This window comes from Centruroides sculpturatus, unplaced genomic scaffold, assembly GCF_000671375.1.
Source record: "Centruroides sculpturatus isolate CEXI.00-Female unplaced genomic scaffold, Cexi_2.0 scaffold494, whole genome shotgun sequence".
In the NCBI taxonomy this organism is placed as follows: Eukaryota; Metazoa; Arthropoda; class Arachnida; order Scorpiones; family Buthidae; genus Centruroides; species Centruroides sculpturatus.
The window spans coordinates 375,828-402,846 of record NW_019384697.1 but is presented as its reverse complement, the minus strand read 5'-3'; the positions used below and the strand labels follow the sequence as shown (position 1 = coordinate 402,846).

The 27,019-nt window shown below is 31.2% G+C and overlaps 1 protein-coding gene across 1 annotated transcript in view; it reads right to left on the bottom strand.

The window, feature by feature from the left end:
• The window catches only part of LOC111627471 (parafibromin-like), a 52,371-nt gene that overhangs the window by 4,467 nt on the left and 20,885 nt on the right, over window positions 1–27,019 (bottom strand). The window contains exons 2-7 of the mRNA XM_023371045.1: window positions 24,510–24,615; window positions 24,355–24,393; window positions 11,925–12,006; window positions 8,873–8,928; window positions 6,833–6,918; window positions 3,238–3,454 (exon numbers count right to left, since the gene is read on the bottom strand). Of these exons, the coding sequence (XP_023226813.1) occupies window positions 3,238–3,454; window positions 6,833–6,918; window positions 8,873–8,928; window positions 11,925–12,006; window positions 24,355–24,393; window positions 24,510–24,615 (586 nt within the window). The remainder of the gene's footprint in view (window positions 1–3,237; window positions 3,455–6,832; window positions 6,919–8,872; window positions 8,929–11,924; window positions 12,007–24,354; window positions 24,394–24,509; window positions 24,616–27,019) is intronic.

Here is a 27,019-nt window from a genome sequence, read left to right as displayed (position 1 = left end):
ATTCGCCATTTCGTGGTGGTGCAATTCCCCGATTTTCCCTATGCTAGACTGATTTTCATTTCAGTGTTGACGTATTTACCGAGCCGCGACATTGTATATTCGTTAAAACAAAGATTTTTATTGAATATATTTATTTTTTCTGTTTATTATTATTGGGTATGATACATTTACATTAAATTAATATTAAAATACTAAACACTTAGGTACCCACAAGTCAAGTTATTAAACTTAATAGTCCAATAAATGGTGTCCGAATCCATAGTGCCAATAAATGTATCCCGTATCAGATTGCTCAGGAAAACACTTTACGATGCAGTAACACTTCCGGCGATCACAAATTATCGTTAGTGAGACAAATCTACGGGTGTGACTATGCAGACGCGAGCAAGCGAATTTTCCGAGCAAATGAGAATATGTGGCGAGAAGAGGCAAGATGTGATAAATATCAAAATCCATCAGATATGTGCGAGAACCAGAAATTCGCTCTTGCCAGCGTTATTTCTCGCTTCTTGTTTGTGCATGGTTTTCCTTTGCGAAAAGTAAATCGCTCACTCTATATTCGCATCTGCATAGTCGCACCCTACTTCTCGTCAGCCAGACGATATCTATCTCTTCTTAGCCACCTTCAATTTTCCCGCTCAAACTGACCTTATATATGGGCTACAACAACCTGTGGTCGACCAATCAGTGTCTCCGCTTGTCTGTAGCTCTACGTTGGGTTAATGTATCCTTTCAACTATGGAAAGTTCGATGGATGAACTTTGTGAGTTAGACAATGATTGGGAGAGAAGTGCAAATGTAAAAAGGAGCATCATATTTGGTTGTATTCTGAAATTCTCAATGAAAGAAAACAAAAATGTAAACAATTAAAGATGGTCTTTAAGCCTCTGTTTTAAAAGTCTCATAGTGGCACCAACGTAAATGAGATCTGAATTAAAATGGTGTCACTTAAAAGAATAGAATACACTCCTGTACTATTGTTATGGTTTCTTCTTATTATTTGGTAGAATTCTATAAATCGTTGGATTACAATGATAAATTATTCTTGTGAGCTAATTTTTTAATCTTCGAGTGTAGGAAAGGTTATTAAAGATGGATCCTTTTTTCCGAAAAATGTACGATATCCGAAACTAAAATTTTTTAATAAAAACATTTCACTTTATGATAAAATACATTTTAAAAATTAAATTCATATGTATTTTGCATTATNAAAATCTATCAACGCGCGTTTGAGTGTGTTCGCCTATGTAGAACTCTTGGTTCTTTAAAACGCGCGTTTAAAAACGCCTAGTGTGTACACAGCCTTACTGACTACCTAGTTACGTATAAATACAGACGATAACTTAACAACACTGAGCGGCAGTTGCGATTAATAGTCCCGCTCGGGCGGAGTATTTTTTTCCATAAAAATCTAGTTCGATAGTTTGATAATTCGGCAGATCGTCTGGCTTTAAAACTATTTTTGATTGGTCCCACATCTTCCTAATTTTTAAGCACGTAGAAATGACCAAAAAAGTGAGAAAAGTGAGAAAATGACCTGAAAAGTGAGAAAAGTGAGAAAATGACTTGAAAAGTGAGAAAAGTGAGGATACTTCAGAAAAGTGAGTACAAGTGAGAAAAGTGAGCGACTCCGAGGCCAGTTTGTTCTTTATACATTTCAACAGTTTGAACAAATGCAATGAAACTTTTTAGAAACCAGTCAATGGCTACTTTTGGATAAATTAACTTCAACCCTCTATTGCAACATATCCTCCTTTCTATCTGACCATCAGGATATTGGCATTCAAATAAGAAAATTACTTAATATGATATTACAAGTGAGCACAAAATATGTTTTTAGGGATTTTAAAAGATGGAAAGTTTAAATATTTATTCCATTTTTTGCAAAATTTTATTGGTCAATTGATTATTATTTTGTATTCAGCTACAAATGGTACATTAGAGTTAACATTAGAAAAAATTTGCATGTTTTGAGTTATATTCTTCTATGGGATAAAGTCAATGACTATTTTCTATTGAAAAACATCAATTCCTGTCTATCTGACCATTGAAATTGTACCATTCCATACCATCAAAGTATCACATTCTTAGTAAACACAAAACATGTAATCAGATTTTCCAGAGTACTGAGCACAAATCTTTGTTCCATTTGCCTCCAAATCTAATTGTTCATTTGTTTTTACCTTTGTTAAATAAATTTAAATAAGATCAATTTGTTTTTTCTTCATTAATGTAGATTTTGTCATTTTTACTGTTTTGTTACATTTTCCTTTGTTCTTATTAAAATTTAACACTTTGTGATAAACATGATAATTATAGGATAAAACAATCAAATTCTTAATATGATTTTCATTTTAATGTTTGTTGTTCTTACTTTTTGTCCAGGTAGCACAAGGCATATCTGCTATATTATATAAAAACTTAATATGAAATACTAATATTCTCAGATCTCTCTAATTTCAAATTTAATTAAAATTAAATAGCATTTTCATTACTGTAAGTATTAATTAGTGAAAAAAAGCATTTAGTGTTGAACATAAAATAATGTTGTACAAATAACTGCATTAACATTTAATAAATTTTGTAGTAGGTTCTTTATTATTAGAAATGTCAATTTTACACAGATAATTATAGAACATTAACTATGTATGATTTTTGTGTACATACATATAAAAAATAAATATTTTTTAACTGCATAGTTACCAACAGTCTTTAAAATACTGCAAATGTGCATTAAGATAATAAATGTAAAAATCAATCAAATCTCATTTATAAATGCAAGAGAGAGATAGCATGACTTAAACTGTCTTTTAGTGCTTTGGAAATCATTCTCTAGTACTTATTGGACAGGTACTGAATGTATTTCATATGAAAGAAATATTAAATAAATCCAGAATTGATTAAGATATTAATTTTATGTTTCAATAATAAATTATATCATATAAATCAAAATTCTATCAAATCAAGAAACCTTTAAATCCAGCAACAATTTTTTTAATGAATGAATGTTTTTGATTCCTAAATGGCAATCTTCATGCTCTAGAGCTGAAGTAGTTTAAAAATATAAACATACATATGCATATACTAAAACAAAAATAAATACCCATGTTAGAAAGATATCAAAATTAATATTTAAAAGGTAAAATAAATAAATTGCAAAAATTAACAATTTTTGCAATTTATTATAAAGTTTTTATATTTGTAAATAAAATTAAAATTTATTCACATGCATCTTACTTTTCCAGTACTTTGAAGAATAGTAGTTCTTGTCCTCCATTGTCTCTCTCTACTGAGAATGTCTTTTGTTACATCAACATCATATTCTAATATACGTTGAAAATCAGTTATTCCAAGACCAATATCATCATCTCCTTTAATAGTTAAACGTTTTTTTGCCAATCTTTTTGCTTTTATAGCTGCAATTTTTTCTACTGACATTGCTTCAGATAGTGACCTGGTTAAAATAAATTAATATTAATTAAGCATTTGTTAGGGTATTATAAAATATAGTCTTTATAAACATAAAGTAATTTAATATTTATTTTATTATTATTTAATTATTTTAAATCCTTGAAATTTTCAATTGTCAATCATTTGATAAATATAAGAATATATATAAAATTAATATCAATTTAATTGATATATATATCACTATGTGAAAATAATATTTTGTAATTCTGCAAAATTAAAGATTTAATTATAGTTAAATAAATAATCTAAATTTTAAAATAATACTAAAACAATTCAAACAAACAATACTGTTATTTTTATGGAATTTTATCTTATAACCATTTATATATTTATAACCATTTATAGTTATATTTATATAAGTATAAAAGTTTTAGTTAGTTCCTTTTCTACAAATTCAATGCATGATAAAACATTTAAATATTTAAAAGTAGCAAAACTAAACAGAGACATATTTCTAGATTTCTATTTGTTTTAATTAAGAAAAATGGATATTATAAAATTAATTACCTGTGTACAAATATATCAGTAAACATCAAAACAACAAAGTAATTTAAATGCTTATTGCTTTTGATTTCTTTAATAGCTTATCTTCAGAGAACAGAAAGATTATTATTCTTCTTTCTATTATTTTTTATTATTATTACAGTAGAGCATCAATTATCCAAAAGAATTCCAGTCGGCAAATTTAAATTTTCGCCAGTGCTGTGGCACTGCAATCTTTGGTTATGTCTTGGGCTACTCAAATATTTTACGTTTTTGATACTAAATTAACATCTGAAGTATAATTTTTTATTGTTTTTATATTTTTCAATATATTTATTTTGTTTGTACAAAATAAAAAAATAATTTTTAACGATACAGTAGTCTTTGTTAGGCTTAACATCGACGAAAATTCAATGCAAAGCGACACGCAACGGAGAAAAATTTCAACATGGAATAGGTTAATATATTTTTTCGTACATAATCGGTTATCCGAAATATTGATTTTCCGAACAACAGCAGTCCCCAATTGATTCGGATAATTGACGCTCTACTGTATTATAAAATTGAAAGTACAGTCAAACTCAATTACAACAAGCATTAGGGCAAAATTTCCTCATTATGTCTGTGAAGAGCAGTGATGAAACTAGGGAGAAAATGGGTGGCTGCTTGAGCATAAACATGTAGGGGGGTGCCCCACGGACAGCAAAATTTGTAGCTATACCACTGATCAGTAAAATCTGTCTTTTAATTTTTAATTCTAAATAAGTAAGTTAATTAAAAAAAAAAAGTAAATACATTATATAACTGTTAATAAAAAACACAGTATAAACTACAATATAATTAATATAAACAATTTACTTTTTCGTAATTAAAGATAATACTAATTAATAATATGCTCAGTTTCAGTTAGTCTTTTTATCTACAAATCTTAAAATTGATGATTGCTTTATTTTTCCATAATGTTGATGCTTTCAAAGATGATAAAGAAAACTTTCTACACATTTCAACATTTCATACCATGTTCTAACTTGCAAATAATTTCTACTTTTTTCATAAACCAAGAAAAATTTTCTTTTCTTCATAGACATTTTTCTCATCTAATAATCATAGTGATGATTAGATAAATTGGCAGAGTAGAGCCAGAAGCAAGTCAAGAGAGGGATGATCTCCAAAAAGAAAGATAAGTGATAAATAGGCACATGCAGGTCAAAGAACTAATTATCCAGCAGTCATAAAACTAAGTAACTCTTTCGTTTTATCTCTTTGAAGAATTTGATATCATATTTCTTACTACTAGAACAATTAAGAATGTTCATGTGTTTGCACACATGAACATTCTTAATTGCTAGCTATTAAAAATTTGCTTGGTATATCCTTAGAATATGCTAATTACAACCGTGAGAAAATGTATGGAAATACACGTAAATTAAAACTGTTACAGTGTTTTGCTCATTATAACTGTAAACTCGTTATATCTGTGTTCATTATAACGAAGTTTGACTGTATTTTAATCTATATATATATATATAAAATTGCTTATCCTGACTGACTGAATGACTCACTCACTGATTCATCATCACCCAGAGCAGACCGCTTAACCTAAAGAGGTGAAATTTGGTACACAGTTAGGGTACATCATGAAAACACACACTAAGAAGGGATTTTTTGAAATTTCCCAGCGGGGGGAGAGGGAGAGGATTAAGGCTTAACCAGAAGAACGGCTTCTACTGTACTATTTTAGATGTGATTTTTTGTTTTTATCTGCGTTTTAGTAGAGTATGCCATAAGAATGCACACTAAAAAGGGATTTTTCGAAATTTCCCCGTGGGGAAAGAGGGAGGGGATTCAGTCTTCATCAAGTACTTAGGTGTATTAAATTAATAACATTTCAAACATTGTTATAAATATTTTTATCTACTTCAATTTTAAAAATGTTCAAACCATTTTAAATTCAAATTTGTTATTGCATATTGGTTCGATTATAGAACAATTGTAAACATTCCAGAAAATTGATCAAATTGAAAATAGTTCATTTGATTCTCGGCAATTCTCATCATTCTCGTCGGTAGGTGTTATATAACAATTACTATGGTTGTTGAAATACTGAATATAAATGGGGTTTGTTTGCAAAATCCTCGCGGGCAATGTTGCGAGTAACAGCTAGTAATAAAATAAAACCACAAAAAATTTAACATGACCTCAAAATATGTAGGCTGCTTCTTTTCCAACCTCCGATGGACCATAAAACAAAGACAAATGTAAATAACAAAATGAATTTATTACCAAAAGTTAGGTACAAACATGGTTACTTTTCGACATAATCAATGTGAAGATTGAGGAAGAGCTTTGAAAACCCTTCTTTGTAGAATGTTGCCACCAGTGACTTGAGATGGGCCCTAATGTTGCTTTGAAGATCATCATTAGTCTCAAACCTTTGCCCTTTTAGTCACATTTTCAGTTCAGGAAAGAGGTGAAAGTCTCTCGGCACTAAATCAAGACTATATGCTGGGTGTTTAAAGATGGTGAAGATTTCCATCCAGCTTGTAACGTTTTAATGTGTGAAGACTTACATCTCTTTCCTGAACTGAAAACGTGACCAGGAGGGAAGAGGTTTGAGAATAATGATGATCTTCAAAGCAATGTTAGGGCCCATCTCAAGTCATTGGCAACAACATTCTACGAAGAAAGGATTTCAAAGCTCATCCACAGATAGACAAACACCTCAAGCTTCATGGTGATTATGTTGAAAAGTAACCATGTTTGTACCTAACTTATGGTAATAAATTCATTTTGTTATTTACACTTTTTTTTGTTTTATGGACCATCAAAGGGTGAAAAAGAAACAGCCCTTGTAATACCAAAAATAAATTTTATTTACCTGATCTGTTCAGTTGTAACTGATGCTTCTTTAGGGGCATCTAAGCGAGCAGCCAATTGTTGTTTAGCTCTTTGAACTTGTCCTTCCTATTTTAATAAAATATATTAAATCTTTATTTAATTTTTTAAAAACATTAAAATTAATATTTAGAACAATTTTCCTAAATATATATTATAATGTTATATTATTGTACTTTTAATTTGAATTTCACAACAATATTTGAATAATTAATTAGATTAATTTATACTGTATTTACACAGATTGTCCAGCATGTTGGTCTATCCAGGGAGACCAGAAAACCAGATATTTCCACATGGTAAAAACCAGCATGCCAATTTAAGTGAGGTTATAGATCACTATTCATAGAACGCATTAAACAAACAAGAGTTAAATCAGTAAAAATGAATGCATTTTAATTCTAAAACTGTAAAACTGTCAGCATTACATCAAAAACTATGATTGTATGTTTAACTTCTTCATTTTGTCTTCTTTCTAACAATGTAAAATACTCATGAAATTCTGAGTGCACTTTTCTATGTTTATTTTATGTTAATTCGATTCAAAAACAGAAAAATAAACATATTAAATTTAAGAAACTTGCAGTAAATTATCTCAACTTACATGGAGTAACATCTCCTTTGTGCAAAATTTGAGAGGAAGGTGTTATTTTTAACATTGAGGTGAATGGTCAGTGCAGCCCACACTGACTGACTTATCTACCTACTACTACTACTACTACTACGACTACTACTACTACGACACTAATTATTTTATTGTCTTATACATGAAAACTTCTTCCTGATTTTAAGTCAGTCAAATTACAATGATATTATATATTACTATACTGGAAAGAATTTTTTTTTAAATATTTGTTTAACAACTAGTTTTGTTAGATCTGATTAATTTTCTATTTTAGTTACAGTTTAACTGGCATGCCAGTAATCCTGGTGTTTTCTGGCATGCTGGTCTGCCCCATTTATATGTGGCATGCCAGTCATTCCACGAAAATATGGTATTATATGCATAAATATTTTACATGCCATATTTTATAATCATGTATCCATTTGTCCAAATAATGAACAATTGGAAGTGACAATGTTCCTTATTTAAAACAAAAATTCTACCTGATTTTTGAGAACACTTTATATTAACAATTTAATGTTAAAAGTAATTACTGTTACTATTATAATTTTCAAAATATACTTTATCAATTTCCTTGATTAAACTCCAGGTAATAAAGATGCTATTAAAAATAAATTCCAGATAACTGCACCATACAGAATAATGTAGTTTAGAGTCACAGGTAAAGAGTTTAAAGTTCATTTTCTTCAAATTTTTTGAAGTCAGAGAACACTTTAAATTGGTTAACTATGAAAACAATTATTTCAAGTGTTGTATCTGTAACCCATAAATACAATCAATAAATAGTTTGACAGTTCTGAAAATGTACAGATAATCGAGATATTTCTTTCCATTTTTACCTATTTGTCTCCTACTGCAAGGCAATAAACTTCAGCCTTGAAATAAAACTCAAAGGATATGTTCATTTTAAAAATACACCCCGAGATTTAATCAAAGAAATATGATATACAATTTCATCTACATTAAAATAATTTTAATTCTATTCAGAATAATTCTGTCATTTTTGTTATATATCAACTGAAATCAAAATATAAATTAAAAAATAATCAATTCATTAAACTTTTGTCAAAAATATTTTTGGCAAGATTATTATTTACAAGCACAAATTATATACTAAAAAATTTATCTATATTTATTTTCAAAAAATAATTCCATTAAGTTTTGTAAGGAAAAGAAAAAAATTCACAAAATGTTATTAACATAAAATTTATTTTAATATTTATGTACATTTAAATGAAAGTATAATCATTTTACTTTCTAATGAAACAAACTATTTTAACAGTTTTAATAGTTTCATGCTTATTTGAACTAATTGATTTACATGAAAAAAATCTATTATAACTCAATAAGCATATAATCAATCTTAATGAAATGGTAAAGAAAAAACATGTAACTTACTTCCAATCTTGGTTTCTTAGAAATTTCATGTTGTGGTTCTTCTATTACATGTTTAACTGAATATTAAAAATAATATAATTATTGTTAATTTTCATATATTTTAAACAGTTTACATATTTGACTTTATTATAATAATGATTTTCTCAAATTCTAAAATTAGTAAATTATTTTATGTTTTTTCATATATCATATTCCAAAAGTTTTAAATAAGACAAGTTAAGTCTCAAAATTATAATAACGCATTGAAATATTAGAAATATAATTGTGAGATTTATCAATTTTTTTTTTAATTATTTTTAACATGAAATTGTACTTTCTAAACTCATATATGGACACATTATTGACACAGATAGAATTTTCAAGTTATGCAATTAATTATAAACTTCTGATTGTTAAAAAGTAAAACAAATGTTACATTACAAAATCAGAGAATAAATTTAGATCTATACTAGGATCACATTCCTTGTTTCCAATGCCAGCAAACTGAGCTGATTAAGATTTATGATTAAATCTAGAGTTTATTTAGTATGTTTCAAAATAGAAGCAATGATATCTGATTTAGTGGCTGATTTTGGAAACTCAGTTCCTTTCAAAGTTTGCTTCAGAACAACTTATTACAATTCATATGTAAAAGTCTTTGAGATTGCTCAGTGTTGCCAGTCAGTTACATGTACAAATCTATATACAGTAAAACCTGTCTATGGCGACCACCCACAATTCCTTCAAAAAATGGTCTTTTAGACAGGTGGTTTTCCAATATAGGTGGTGCTGTAATACCGTATTTCTGTACGTATTTTGCGCACTTTTTAGCCATTTTTACTAAGCAAAACTCGAGGTGAGCAAAAATAAGCGAATTTTTTCAACGATAGGGCTATATTCGTATTGTATTTTATTTTAAAGATTAATACAATAGTCACATTTTCTCGATTATAATGCACACTTTCTTTTTTCTGACTTAATTAATTCGACTCGGTTCTTTTCGTTCGCTCCTCAGTTACGTGTATTACGTCATCAATATACAAGCGCGTTGTATTTCTACATCACTTTGGTTTTGGTATTCGCTAGTTTAATCGTGTTTTAACTTTAAAAATACTGTATTTTTTAATATTTAATATTTTCTTAAGTACAGTACAATAAGAAAAATGATTAAATAATAATAAAACGATTTTATTATTTTTTCTCATTGTACGATTTCATTACATTCCGCGATTGTCATTGCGGAATCAAAAAAGGAAGGTTGCCTGTAAAACTGAGTTTTGCATTAATGCGTTTATCGTTTTTTGAATATTTTGCGTACGAAAATGACTTGGATATTATTTTCCTTAAAATATCGGGGAAATATGGTAGGTTGATATAGAAACTATTTATCGCACATGTACTGTACATGAACTTCAAAATAAATAAATAGATAGGTAAATAAAAATATATTTTATCAAACGATGAGATCAGCCGATTAATTGTATAGTGTACAATATTTTATACCCCCAAGGAAAATACTGTAGGTCTACGGTAAAATAAATTTCGTTTTCCACAGTTAAACTTCGCTGCCAATTGCTGTTGTGATAACTTTAATATGATCTTCTAACGACAGCACTTTGCATTTCTTTCGTTTTTCGGACATTTTCCAACAAACTGAAATGAATTTTCTTTGTTGCTAGACTAATTTATTAACACCTGCACCTAATTTCAAGGGTAGGAAAAGTGCCCGGAATGGGTTCGAATGAGAGTTTAGACTAATTCATTATATTGGGAGATGGAAACGTTGTTGGGATGGGTTCTTACAATAGTTTAGACCAGATACATTCGCGAAAGTGGTCGCTTATTACAGGTGTTATATGTTGTTTCGGACCAAAAATCTATGCCCGCAGTCGCGTTACACAGGTGGTCGTTTAATACAGGTAACTTATACAAAGACTCTATGGATAAACTATTCCGTGCCGGAAATTTTTGCCCGTTTTGACAGGTGCCCGTCGAATGCAGGTGGTCGCCTAAGCAGTTTTTACTGTATATATAAAAATGGACGTGTGTGTCCCTATATTTCACTTTTCAGCCAAAACTACACATCGCACATGAATGGTGTTTGTATGTGGTAGTAGCCCAAAGTCTCCATTCGTGCAATATGGTGGTTGCGTCTCGATAGCTATAAGGATGCGGGAGATATGGGCTTGAAAGTAGTTGAAAGTGGAAGATTTTCTATTTCGATTTTTAAAATTTTCGAATTTGAATTGGTTCAATTATAGAATAATTGTAAACGTTCCAGAAAATTGATCAAATTGAAAATAGTTTGTTTGACTGGACGTAAAAATTCTCTAATTAGTCTGGAAATGGGGGACCTAATTCTTGCATTCTGTGAAAACGGGTAAGATTGGCTATAATGTAATTATCTTAATCTTCACTATCATCACTTTTTGCCCACAAATAAAAACCCAGCGGAGTGGGTCCTTGCAGCTAGTATACAAATAAATATATAGCTGTTAAGTTAGAGTTTAAACTCAATTGCCATATAAAATTGTTTAAAACTCAAGGAATGTCAAGCAAAAATTGAGTAACATGTTTGATCATGCTTGTAAACTGAACTGCTGTGTATGTTTTGTAAGCACCCAAAATTCCGGCTTAAGTTTATGGCAGATTTTCCATGATATTCCTGAAGGACACAATCTGATCAGGATTCCAAATAGTTTAGAACATTTATCAACCAGGACATGATATCCATACCAAATTTGGTCAAAATCAATCAAGCAGTTTCAGGGAAGTGTACTTAAATCCAATCATATTAAAACGTAAAAAAATGAGCTTTGCTCATTCAGCTAAAAAATACAATACTTATGTAATCACTGAGATTATAAAATTGATGCAAGAAATTTTTTACTAGAAAATTGAATTATAAATAACATAATTACATTAGACATATAAAGGCACTATTATGAGATATTTTATTAATAATTTTTATCAATGTACAATCCTTTGTATTCAAGCCACATTTCATTAATTATCACTCTCTTCACAAATTAGGCAAGTGTATCAATAATAATAATATTGCAATGACTCTTACCTTGTGTTGGAATTTCTATGGGTGCACTTTTGTCAATATTAGCAGATGTTGCAGTTTCGCCATTTAAATATGCCAATATGTCCTATTAATATTTTAAAAAGTAATCATTTTATATTCAAATAAATTATTGATAGAATAAATAATCTAAAATTCAAAAGAATCAGTTTTATTCCTTTTTTTAACATTTTTAAGTTTGCAAGATTATAAAATAGAAAGCTTCTATTTATAAATATAGTACACACTCACTAATCCAAACTAAATTATTGTACAAGATTGCTTGGTTTAGTCAGAAGTTCAGATTAATGGAGTTGGGTACATAAAGAAAAAGTCAAAAAGAATTACAAATACATATATATATAAAAAATATTTTTAAGTATTTGGCACATATATTTATGTTGAAATGTATAGTTTATATTAATTCTATAAACTAGCAATTTATAAAAAAGTAATTGAGTTTTTTTTTATTTTTGGCTGGAACATTTAGCAGAAGTTTGAACAGTTAATATCAGCAATATGTAATTGGTTGTGTACTGAATAAACCAATACACAAATATTTTTTAAATTTACAATACCACTGACTTTAAATACTTCAAGATATCATCTAATGAGGGTGGTGTTCAGGATATCAGCATGCATGTCTTCTTCAGATGCGTAACAAGACAGGGTGGTGGTTACACATCCGAAGAAGACATACATGCTGATCTCTTGAACACCACCCTCGTTGGATGGGTATGACTATGTGATAACACCAGAGCCCATGAGGCACTGGAAATTTTTAAGGCAGAAGCAAAGGAGAATTGTATAAACTTTAGGGAGGAAAAATGTATTTCATATCCTTAGCAGGTATTTTTTTCTAACAAAATTTCTTACAAATGTAAGACTTTGTGTGCATGATCTGTTTATGTTGTATAATTAAAGTTTTTTTAAAAAATTTTTCAATATTCTACAAAAAGAACGCACATTGAATAATTTTTGAATTTGAAATTTTGTTAAACATTCCACAAAAAAAAAATGCAGTTGGAACTCATATTTAAGTTCATTTTGGACTCTTACTTTTATAAGAAAATCTGAAGATGATCCAAAGAAAAAGAAAGATCAAAAATGATAGTCCATTTTCTACAAAAAGGACTTATTGGATTTAAACAAGGGTTCTAAAATACAGGTGTGTAATGAAAATGTAAGTTTAAAAGAAAAAAATAAAGTAATATGAGAAAACAGTGTGAGCAGTACCCAGGGCTGTGGAGTCGCTTAAAAATCTACCGACTCCAACTCCGACTTTTCCTTACCATCCAACTCCAACCAGGGACGGACATGTTACCAAAAGAGACCCGGAAATTCTGATGTCTTCACATGACCTCAGAATAAAATATTCAATAAATAGAGTTGTAATAAAGATAGAGCATAGAAACTTTTTATTCCAAAGCTAAAAGACTTCTCTAAGTAATATATAAATATGTATTCGATAATTTTTACTTTTCNAAAGAGACCCGGAAATTCTGATGTCTTCACATGACCTCAGAATAAAATATTCAATAAATAGAGTTGTAATAAAGATAGAGCATAGAAACTTTTTATTCCAAAGCTAAAAGACTTCTCTAAGTAATATATAAATATGTATTCGATAATTTTTACTTTTACGGCTATTATATATAACAGAGGAAAAGTGTAGCGCTCAGTCAAAAAATGATCCCCCCCTAATTTTTACATTTTTGGACTCAGCACACCTTGAAATTTCGAGATATACAAAAGATTTGAGGTTTTTTTCTATATGTGTGGATTTCAGACTGTGTATGTGGGGCATGGTTTTATTCACCTTGTTTGAAGCCTAATAATTTCTCTGGTCAGTGTGTTCAGAATCAGAGTCAGATGGTTTAACACAGGAGTTAATTATTAAGCATCAAAGTGGTTGAACTAAATTGTGTCCCTATATACATTCTAACATCTTAGGCGAGAACTTCTTAGCGGGTTTTACTGTACAAAGATGTATAAAATGACAAAAAAGCTTACTTTGAGGGTAGAGACGAGTTTTATTTTATTATTATTATTTTTTTAATTTTGAATGCTAGTAACAAATAAAATATTCATTAAAAGATATGACACATGACCACTTTTATGTCTTTACCCTGTCGTTCTTTAATTAAGAACCAAAATTTAATAATATTAATGCCCCTTTATATGCAAGCGACAGTGCCGCATTTCGTCTCTTAAACTTTACCCATTCTGAGATATTGTTTAATATCTCGGAACAGAAAATAAAGAAATTAAACACCAACACACACACTCGCGTGAATTTTTCCCCTTTTATTGACTTTTTTTGAGGATTTCGGGAGGTCTCCAAATGTGTAGATTTGCAAAAGAAACTTGGAGGGTCAAATTTGACACAATTCCAATACTTTTCCGTTTTATATACTTTACAAGTTGGGAAGTAAAAAGGAGTCGGAGTCAGCGGATTTTTTGACGACTCCGACTCCGGCTAAAACACCAAAACTCCGACTCCACAGCCCTGGCTGTACCACATAATTTCAATTCATTCCAGTCAATATATCTATATTTTAAACAACATTAAAAATATCTACGTGAGCAATCAATAATCATTAATTTTTATTTAAAACTAATAAAAAATGTTGGAAAAGTACTAAATATTTTCAAATTAAAACAATTATAACTTAAACCTAACCACCAAAAAATCATCATCATATGTTGAAAATCATCTATATTATTGAAAACTCATACAATTCCAAACACCTTTCATAATAATAATAATATACTTTATGAATCTTAAATTGCAGATCTTAAACTTTACAGTTATCTATTTCCCAATATTCAAATAATTTCCATAAGGCAATTTTTCAATTCTTCATGAAATAATTTATTGTTTAGTACCAAATTGCAGATCTTAAACTTTACAGTTATCAATAAAAATAAAAACCATTTATCTATCCAGCAAAATTCTTTAATAACTTAAAAACGTTTTCAAACGCATTAAGCGTTCATCCTCAGTTAATTCTATAAATTCGAAATATGAAATTCGAAAAATTACGCAACGGGAATTCCAATTAACGGTTATGTAAAAAAATAAAAAATAAAAATAAAAATGTAACGTGTTACAAACGAAAGTGCTATATATAAATTTTCGTGTACTTAATAAACAATAATGATAATAACAAATAAACAAATAAATAAAATATCTATCATCGATCATCCTAAGCCTGATTAAGCCTTTTATATAGATTATGCCAATTCGTCGCAAAAAGATTTCCAAGCGGACGAAAGCCCGTCGGCATCTCTATAGTTGATACACTGTGCTGTCTTCTGTGCCCTGTGGATTTCCAGCTTTTCGAGATGTTTTATCGCGTGTTTAGATGTAGTGGCTTTTATTATAGAGGCCTGGTCCCAGAAAACAGTAATGCCTTGTTGTTTAGCATAAGTGGCAAGGATCGTGCTGTCAATTGTTTTGTTCACTGAAAGCTTATGTTCATGGATTCTTTTTTTCAAATTCCTCAATGTTGCGCCTATATATACTAAGTTAGAGTTGAACCTGCTGTTTCTTAGCGGTATCGAGTATATTCCTGTTAAGGAGTTGCTTTCATAATCCCCCTTGTCATTCCTTAACATTCTGTATATAGTGGGATTTCGTCGATAAACTATCTGCAAGTTCTTACTTTTGGTAACCTTCTTAATAATCGGTTTAAGGAAGGGTATATAATCGAGGACCATTTTTTCTTTTTGGTGGTTTTGCTTTTGCCTCCTTGCAAGATTATTATCTTTCTTAATGAGAGCCTCTATTCTTCTTCTCCCGTAGCCATGCTGCATGGCAGTTCTTCGTATATATTGTATCTCCTTAACAGTATCGCAAACATTTGTGCAATGGGTGTGCGCTCTCCTTATCCAAGATCGAAATACCGCCATTTTAATATGCTCCGGATCCGCCGAATTCTTAGGAATAATGATGGGTATAGATGTCGGTTTACGATAAATATTGGTTCGGATTTCCCCTTTTATGCATGTTATCGTCAGATCTAAGAAATTAACGCTACTACTCCCTTGTGCTTTAATGCGTTTGAAAACGTTTTTAAGTTATTAAAGAATTTTGCTGGATAGTTAAATGGTTTTTATTTTTATTGTATTAATTTTTATTATTCATGTCAAAAACTGTAAAAATCAGTCATAACTTGAAGTAGGGTTATTTCTTTAGGGTTGTGGAGTTAATTTATAGTAACTAGAGACACACAAAACACCTTATGTACTTTTCCAGCAACTTAAACTTTAACATAATTTATAGTTCAGGTTTAATGAATTCTGGTAAAATTTTTATTTGCTTTATCATGTTAAAATTAATGTGACAATGGCATTTTCCAGGAAAATGGCAAAATCTGCTTTAATGTGAGAATTTGCTTTATTGGTATTCACTTTAAGGCAAGTTGACTGTAATTTTATTCACAAAAACAATTTGACTATCAGCAGTGGGAACCTCGATACAAAAGTACTGTACATGTGAAGTAAGATAAAGGGCTGCGGTGACAAATCACGGACTGGTGAGATGGCGCCACTCCTCTATGAGTTTCCCGGGAATCCCGGATAGAAAAACGGGAACTGGGTTTTTCCCAGAGAGAATTCTGGGTATTGTTGCTTCTTCTTCTTGTCGGGTGATCGCTGCCATGAGCACGTGTAGCTCTCTTTCAAGTGTACTCGAGGATTGTTGTAAATAAATGTTGTTTTAGTTTAAAACGTGGTCGTGGACTTAACTAATTCACGTTTACAGCCTTCTGATAAAGACAGTCTTTGTGGAGATGTAAATGGATGGAAAAAGACGGCCAGGTTTCGTCTAAACGATGGCGGCCATCCATTACCTCCAGTGGTGACCCGAACGTGATTCGACGTGAATTCGAACACCAAAGAAAGAACAAGACCTTTACTAGTNATGGTCCTCGATTATATACCCTTCCTTAAACCGATTATTAAGAAGATTACCAAAAGTAAGAACTTACAGATAGTTTATCGGCGTAATCCCACTATATACAAAATGTTAAGGAATGACAAGGGGGATTATGAAAGCAACTCCTTAACAGGAATATACTCGATACCGCTAAGAGACAGCAGGTTCAACTCTAACTTAGTATATATAGGCGCAACATTGAGGAATTTGAAAAAAAGAATCCATGAACATAAGCTTTCAGTGAACAAAACAATTGACAGCACGATCCTTGCCACTTATGCTAAACAACAAGGCATTACTGTTTTCTGGGACCAGGCCTCTATAATAAAAGCCACTACATCTAAACACGCGATAAAACATCTCGAAAAGCTGGAAATCCACAGGGCACAGAAGACGGCACAGTGTATCAACTATAGAGATGCCGACGGGCTTTCGTCCGCTTGGAAATCTTTTTGCGACGAATTGGCATAATCTATATAAAAGGCTTAATCAGGCTTAGGATGATCGATGATAGATATTTTATTTATTTGTTTATTTGTTATTATTATTATTGTTTATTAAGTACACGAAAATTTATATATAGCACTTTCGTTTGTAACACGTTACATTTTTATTTTTATTTTTTTACATAACCGTTAATTGGAATTCCCGTTGCGTAATTTTTCGAATTTCATATTTCGAATTTATAGAATTAACTGAGGATGAACGCTTAATGCGTTTGAAAACATTTTTAAGTTATTAAAGAATTTTGCTGGATAGATAAATGGTTTTTATTTTTATTGATTTTATTCTCCAGTAAGCAAGTATACTTTTACAGTTATCTATTTCCCAATATTCAAATAATTTCCATAAGGCAATTTTTCAATTCTTCATGAAATAATTTATTGTTTAGTACCAAATTATCAGACATTAATTCACTTTAGACGGCAACTGTATAGATTAATGTGCATTATTTATGAACTTACTATAGTCAATTCATTATAATATAAATGATCAGAATCAATTTGCAACACATTAACTTACTTACAAATGCATCTTAGACAACCTATTTTATATTAATTTGATATGTTATCTGTTCAACTAAAAACAGACTTTTTAAAGACATTTTTGATAAATGGGCAATAATTGCAACAATTGATGCAGTTATTATCTATCTTTTTAACAGTGTATAAATTCATTAAATTTTTAAAATATTGAATAAAATGACAATACAAGTAGTTTTATTGACTGACTGATTAATATTTTTATTATAATTCAACACACTACAGAATATTTTCTGCCATTTTACTAAACAAAATTAAAACTAAAGATAACATCATTGCTATTTTGATTTACCTGATTCATTCTTTAAACTTTATGTTGTTGAAATCCATTTTATATTAATTAAAGTAACTTTCATATAAAATCTGAATTATCACTGTGAGATCAGCCGGGGTTACGGAGTAGGTAGCACTCGTGTAACACTTAATCGGCGCTAGTCGGTAAGACTAGTTCTCTAGGTTGCAGATCACTAGATCTGATCTCAAATATTTCATAGGAGAGCGTAAACAAAGATGATCTGAACGGCGAAGTTCAGACGTTCGTCAGGTTCCCGACACCAGTTAATCAATTTCTCAATGCGCGGATTAACACGCGTATGCAATCTGATTCGGAATAAATTGAGGAGACATTCTGATTAAATAAAACATAAGTATAATTTAATAAATCTCAAACAAACGAATACAGATAACCAAATACAACGATTATACGACAAGCTATAGACTACGACTGAATCTATGCTAATGCGCGTTCGAGAGAGAGCTCACAAATGATTCTAAACATACGACCTGTTAGTTGTCGTCTTCTTCGTTTCTGTAGATATAGGACACCTGGTAGATAGAGTTCATATTACTTTCGTATGGGAGATCAATTCGTGCACAAATATAAAAATATCACTTCTTCTAAGTGTAGACTCGGGACTTAGTCTATCGGACTCCGTTATGGGCGTTGGCCATCAGGAGGGAACGTATGTGGAGTTTGTATGCTTCGGATCTGTCGAAGAACTCGTCGCTGAACTCCTCGAATTCTGACTAATTTCTCCTTTTATCTCAAAATTTCGTCCAATCATCGTTCAGTAACTCTTTCGTGAGAACGGATGAAAGGGGGATGAATGAGGGGTTACCATTTCCCATCTGAGCGAGATTTTTAACGGATAAGGGAAAAACAGCGGATGTTCTCTTCTGTGGGAAGGAAGTGTCATCTGTCATCTATTTTTCCCACGTCTAAAACACTAGTTTTTTCACACAAAATGAAGTAATATTTTGTCGATAAATTTAAACATATTAGTAAAAATTCACAAATTAGACCCAGGGCCTTTCGGATCTCACATCACCAAATAACTTTCAAGTTAGAAGAAAGCATTAAAATAAATGTTACATAACATTTTCTAAATGGTAATTGCATGAATAAACAGAATCACAGCATCCTTTTAGACAATCTATTACAATTCAACAGTTCTTATCATATAAGGAGACTAATCTTTCATTGAATGAAGTATAATTAGTTTAGTACATATTGTAGTTTGTTGTCATCTCTCTAATGTAATGAATCTATATCTTGATTATGTAACCACTGAAGATTTTATAAAAACTTGCATTTCTGTCTCCCTAAATAAGTTATTTTGAAAACAACATCCAATTAATTGCTTTCTTATAATTTATCATTTTACAAGAGACTCACAACTTCACTAGAATTCTTTATTTAATTCATAACATGTATTTAAAACAATATTGCGTAAATTAATACAGAAACAATTATTCTTATTTTGCTATAGTATACAGTTAAAAACATTTTGGTCTTGGTGCAGATGGAACATACTTATGGAGTCTACATGCTACTTCTCATGCATTTTGCCTCATTTCCAAATCACACCTAAATTCAAACTTTCCAGCAAATAAAAGTAAAAAAATATAAAGATCGAACGTTTTCGGCCACTAAATTTATCGGCCTTCCTCGGGAAATACAAACTGGAAAAACCGTTCTATAAATAGAAACATAGCTGCCTTGTAAATTTTAAAAGAACAAAAACGGCTGTGACGTATTGTGTATGACGTATATTATAAGTCTAGATAGTGTTTCCATGCCAATGATACATGAATGACATCCATGTTGATGCAGTTTCCACTCTTGTTTGCCTTGTAGATCTCCACTGCTTCTAAAATTTTAATACTTTGCCTGGTCCCAACAGGGGGAAACCCCCAGACCGCTGGCATACCATGCTAAAGCCATATTGATGTTACCTTTTAGCACGTCATATTTGTGTTCTTTTAGTCTGGCTTGCAGCGATCTGTATATGGATCCTATATAAGCTAGCAATCTGTCAAACCTCTCTCCATATAGGGGGATGTAGTAAATCCCAGAAACCAGAGCATCCTCAGTGTAGTCCTTTGCATTTGAGAGAAGGCGGAAAACGGTGGGTTTCCTTCTATAGGTAAGGAGTACGTTTAAATTATTTGCAATCCTATATATGCGATGTAGTGTTGGTTTGTAGTCTAAGATCACCCAATCTGCTTCTGCTTTGTTAACATTGTTAGATGACTGAGTTAGATATTTGGATGCCAGATTGTCGATAAACATGTGACCATATCCATGGTTGGATCCTACTTGTTTGAGATGTTCCAGTTCCTTGTTGGTATCCAACAAATGTTACATAGTGTACACACAATGTCAGCTCTCGGATGCCACATATATAACAAAACTACAAAGTCATGTCAGTAAGTTCACACGCACTGGTCTTGCAAACACACTTGGCCTGAGACATGCGGTGGTCAGCTCTCCAGACACTCCACGCCTGTTCACCTTTGCTAAAATGCATAAACCCGGTCAACAATTACGTCTGGTAATCAATAAAGCCAGATTCCCAACATTCGTATCGGAACAACAGATACATCACATGTTAAGACACCACCTGCATTTGTACACATACACGATCTCAGATTCAGATGCCCTTCTCTCCAAACTGGCGGCTATTAGTTTAAATGGAGACAAACACCTTGCAGTCTTCGATTTTATTTCCATGTTTCTGTCTATACAATTGGAACCTTGCTTCCGTGCATTGAGAGATTACTTTCTAAGCTCTATCCCTGATGCACAATTGTACGACTCACAGATATTAGAGCTTACTCACTTATTATGCTATTCGTCCTGTTTCCGTCTTAACAAACATACCTACATCCAAAAACATGGAGTACCCATGGGTAGCCCCTTCAGGGGATCTCTGTGAATTGGTCCTACGACAATTGGAGGAGTGGTCATTAAAAAACATCAAGCATAACATCCTTCTGTACACCTGATATGTCGATGACATTTTAATTGTATGGAGAAAACATCTTGATATTGGGGAGGTGTTAAAAGTGTTTAATAATAACAGCTACGAATTAACACTAAAGTTGGATCAGGAGAGCTGTAATAGCATTAATTTCTTAGACATCAGGATTCAAGTAGCTGATAGCAAATTCGTCACAACAATTTACCACAAGGCTTCTTCCACCCCCTATTCATACCTTCCAATTCAGTGGACTCATGGTCATATAAGACATCCGCATTCCGTACACTTGTGGCCAGAGCCTACTCCCATTCTACACATTTGTCGGATACCAACAAGGAACTGGAACATCTCAAACAAGTAGAATCCAACCATGGATATGGCCACATGTTTATCGACAATCTGGCATCCAAATATCTAACTCAGTCATCTAACAATGTTAACAAAGCAGAAGCAAATCGGGTGATCTTAGACTACAAACTGACGCTACATCACATATATAGAAGGATTGCAAATAATTTAAATGTACTCCTTACCTATAGAAGGAAACCCACCATTTTCCGCCTTCTCTCAAATGCAAAGGACGACACTGAGGAAGCTCTAGTTTCTGGGATTTACTACATCCCCCTATATGATGAGAGGTTTGACAGATTGCTAGCTTATATAGGATCCATGTACAGATTGCTGCAAGCCAGACTAAAAGAACACAAATATGACGTGCTAAAAGATAACATCAATATGGCTTTAGTATGGTATGCCAGCGATCTGGGGGTTTCCCCCTGTTGGGACCAGGCCAAGCTAGTACACAAGGTCTTCGACAGGCAAAGTATTAAAATTTTAGAAGCAGTGGAGATCTACAATGCAAGCAAGAGTGGAAACTGCATCAACACGGATGTCATTCATGTATCATCGGCATGGAAACACTATCTAGACTTATAATATACGTCATACACGATACGTCACAGCCGTTTTCGTTTTTTTAAAATTTACAAGGCAGCTATGTTTCTATTTATAGAACGGTTTTTCCAGTTTGTATTTCCTGAGGAAGGCCGATAAATTTAGTGGCCGAAAACATTCGATCTTTATATTTTTTTACTTTTATTTGCTGGAAAGTTTGAATTTACGTGTGATTTGCGAATATTTGGTTCCAGTTTATGGTGAGGTATTTATTTTGTTTCCTCATAATGTAAAATCATTTCACAGTAGTGTTTGTGAATATAAGACATTAACACAGTGTCTTACCAATTAGTAGATTGCAGAATGTTGGTTCTATTATACTGTAAATGTCACATATTTCCTCATGATTTGTGCAGATTGCATTTTTAATTTTCATATAAACACTACAAAGAAGCTAAGGCACCATAGATTATGAACATACTTGTGCAATGCTGGAAATATCTTTGTGCCTGGATAAATGTTAAAAGTGAACACCTTGTATATTTTTCCTTTGATAGGAAAGTAGGATGGTAGGATCTTATCTTGGTAGGAATTTATCCAGTAGGATTCTGTCCATTAAGATTTTGTCTAGTAGGATTCTGTGATATGCCAATTGAAGCAATTAATGATTGATATCGATGCATATGTTACTGTGAAAGACCGAAATTAGAGAATGTCGATATTCTCCGGTGAATGTCGACACATACAAAATACGTCGGTGAAAGTCCGAATATTTGGTTATATTATTATACATTCGAATAATCGCCGGTGTATGTCGACAAGCACAGATAAGCTTTGGTAGAGGTCGAAACGACACTCGAGAAACCGATGTCGACAGAGGCGACAATCTGTCACCAAATCCTTTGTGGGTAGCTGGAGGTAGGAAAAGGTCTTTTGATCCCGAGAGGTGGGGATCGATTTGTCAGGTCGAGTGGCAAAGGATGAGAGGGATCGTCGGTAAGGCGTCGGCAATATCTGAACAAAAGACACCATTAACAGATCAGTTTGTAATCACGTAATAACGTAATCAGTTCGTAATTTGTAAAGAAAAGTTACTTTCCATAGATGAGATTTCTTCTCAAGAAATATCACTGAGAGAAGCAGCTGTAGCTAATTCAAACAGTGGAGGGCAAGGCTATACCTGCTGTCATTGTAAAAAAAGTGTTCCACGAATAAATGCAGTTGCAAAAGCAAGGGACTCTTGTGCAATTCAAAGTACCATAACAGTTTGAATTGTTGCAATAAATAAGATTAATCACATAATTTATGTGTAAGTTTATTATTGTATTATTTTCTTTAATGATTAAGAATGTACTGTTTGTTTTAGGTTCAACAATTTATTTAAATATGCTGTTACTTAATTAAGCTTTCTCCTATTTTCACATATTAAAATGTTGCATTTTTGTCTTAACGTAATAAAATATTTTTATTCAACATTCACCATCAGCGCATGATGAATGGCGACATTTGCCGATGTAAGTGAGAAATAATGATATTTAGCAAATATTTCGTACATACACAAAACGACTGTGTGCATGTTGACATTCACCAGAGAATGTTGACATTCGCCAGATATCGGTCATTCACAGTAACACATACATTAAATTAAAATAATTTTTAGCATAAATATTTTTTCTGATCTGTATCATTTGTTCTAGAATTAAGTATTTTATTGCTCAATAAAATGATAGTCTGTCTTTTGTGTCATATGTTTTAACACTTTACATGAACTTCACATTATTGTGAAGTTCACACTTAACTGAGCCAAAATGTGTTAGTGTGTTAGTCCCAATATGTCCTAATTTATTCAGAATCCACTTTATATGCAAAATGATTATGTTCACAGAAAATTAATATTTTGAACAACTGTTTAAAAAAGCAAATTATAACCGAAAGTTATTCATTTTCTGTTTAAAAATATAATGTCTTAATAAGATTAACTCTTCTTCTTCCAACTCCATATCATTATAATTAGACTTCTAATTACAAATAAAAAATCATAAAAATTCATTATATCAAAATTAACTAGAAAGCTTATTTTTTATGAAAATAATTTTAAAAATTCTTGTATACTTTTCTACTCAAAATCAAATTACTTCTATCATTCATAAAATAAATTAAAAAATAGAAACAAAACTTAATTATTGAAGTTTAAATATTCTAAAATCAAAAATAATGATACTAATTGATAATCAAAGAATTGGTGAATGTAATTAACATAATTACAATTATAAGCAATTTAAATTATAATTTACCTTTCTGTCAGGACGTCTTACTACGGGAATATTTTCTGCCTAATAAAGTTAGTTTTAATCAGAAAATTAATATATTATATATTATATTTAAAATTTTTAAAAGATTTAATAATAATAGAAATTTTTCTCACTGGAAATACAATTTAAATACTTACTGCTGCTTGGCGTACATATACAGGATGGGAGAGATGAACATTTTTTAACAAAAATAACAAACATTCTAAAGTATAATATTCTTTTGGAGTTCCGTCCTTCCCAGAACTGTAAAAAAATTGTATAATTTCAGTATATATTTCATAATAATTTCAATTTTCATTACTTAAATGGAACTATTTTTCAAATAATAATTTTAAACAGGAAATTAAAAGAAAGAAAAATAAAGCTTTTATCAGGAAAAGTTTATCATTTGGTTTACTTATTTACATTTATTTTACATTTTGTAAGTAATTCTGTGTAGCAGTGGTATCCAAACTTTTCAATTGACAGTTAAATTGTCCATAAGTTGCAAGTATACCACAAATATTTTGTACAGTTGATCCAGCCTATAACACTGTTGATAATTCCGTTTTATATGAATTCCATGTTGTATGAGTCACTTAGATTTTACAAATATGTGTGTGCCGGGCTATGAACAGCTCACATATTTGTAAAATCTAGGGGACTCGTACAACATGGAATTCATATAAAACAGAATAATCAACAGTGTTATAGGGGGATCAACTGTATATTCCATGTACATGAAAAGTACACCTATTTTTATCTTTATAATGATGTGTCAAATATGTCTGTCAGTCAATTAACATGTATTGAAAGCCAAATTTGGCTGAAAATTGTTTGGAAAGCACTGCTGTTCAGCATACTATTACATCAAAACCAAACTGACTATGCCCCATTAAGAGTGAAATAACTATACAAACACTTTATGAAATACATATAAATACATTACAATACCTCATTTGTAATCACCATGAAGTAAATTTCTATGTCTACAAGAGGAGGCTCAGAAACATATTTCACAGATTTTGTTTAGCATTTGCATGGTTATTCTGAGACATAAATATATTCCTATAAAGACCTGCATTTTATTCAAAGAAAACTGCAATTTTAGGTCATGATAATGGATCACTTATATTGGGGAAAACAACAAATAATTTTCATATATGTATATTACATTTGTAAACTGATAGTTTTTGAGAAATTTAGTATTTTTTGATTTCAACTAAAACTTGAGACTTTGAAGTGATTTGATAGTGGCAAGTGGTCAGAGTTGTTGCAAGAGGAAGAATCTGTGCAGTGATGTCCACAGATTCTATACTCATGTATTCCTGTTCATTACCTTCCTTGTTTATAAGTATACTAGCTGCAAGGACCCGCTTCGCTGGGTTTTTATTTGTATGCAATATAGTATGTAATATATAAAAGACTGTTTTTCTAAGTAATCTGGAATCTAGCTGCAAGGACCCGCTTCGCTGGGCAAAAAGTAACTATAGTGAAGATTAAGATAATTACATTATAGCCAATCTTACCTGTTTTCACAGAATGCAAAAATTAGGTCCCCCGTTTCCAGACTAATTAGAGACCTGGTCCCGATTCTATTTCTGAATGTCTCCTGTTCATGTCCAGTCAAACGAACTATTTTCAACGTTTCTGGAACGTTTACAATCGTTCTATAATCAAATAAATATTCGAATTTTATGTTGAATTCAAATTCAAACATTGTTCGAATTAAATTTGAACAAATTTGAACATAAAATTCACGTGTGATGTGTAGTTTTCGCTGAAAAGTGAAATATAGGGACACACACGTCCATTTTTATATATATATATAAGTTGATGGAAAATAATGTTAGCTCAAGTATAGATCCCATGGATAAGTGTTCTATCTCTTGCAACAACTACCACTTGCCAACCATCAAACATTTAAAGTATTTCAAGTTTTGATTAAAATGCCTCAATGTCCTTGACTTACTATAATATATAAATTTTCGTCTACAAGTTTGTATTTTCTAATATCACTATTTATTATACTGGTTTTACAGATAATGCTACAGAGTTTCACAGAAAACAATCTTTGTTTTATTTAATATACAGTGGTGCCTCGTATAACGTACGCCTCGAATAACGGACGTTGCGAATAACGGACTTTCTGTTTGACCGTTACGTGACTCGAGCAACGGACTTGCTGCAAGCAAACAACGGACTTTCCGTTCGGCAGTTACGTGAGACGCACAATGGACTTTTTTCGAACAAGTGCGAATGATGTTTCCACTCTTTTGCCGTTGCCAATGACAATTTGCTATTTTTAGGATATATTAGTATTATTAGAATGTATTATTAGTATATCTGAAGTAGAAATGTAATGTAATATATGTTGATGATTTAAATAAACATTAAAATTAAATGTAATGTAATATATGTTGACGATTCAAATAAACGAAATGTAATTGTGTAGATGCCGAGGTGGCGGGACGAAAAGAGGTTGTAAAAAACAAACGGAGCGAGAGTAGCACGTAGAAGTGTTTAGTGATCTTAATTAATAAAGAATTATTCGTATCATATAATCTGGCAAGTTAAGTCATTTATAATGCATCATGGCTTCTAAAAAAACAGAAAGGTGATTTCAATTGAAATAAAGCAAGAAATCATCAGGAGTAAAAGTTGACAA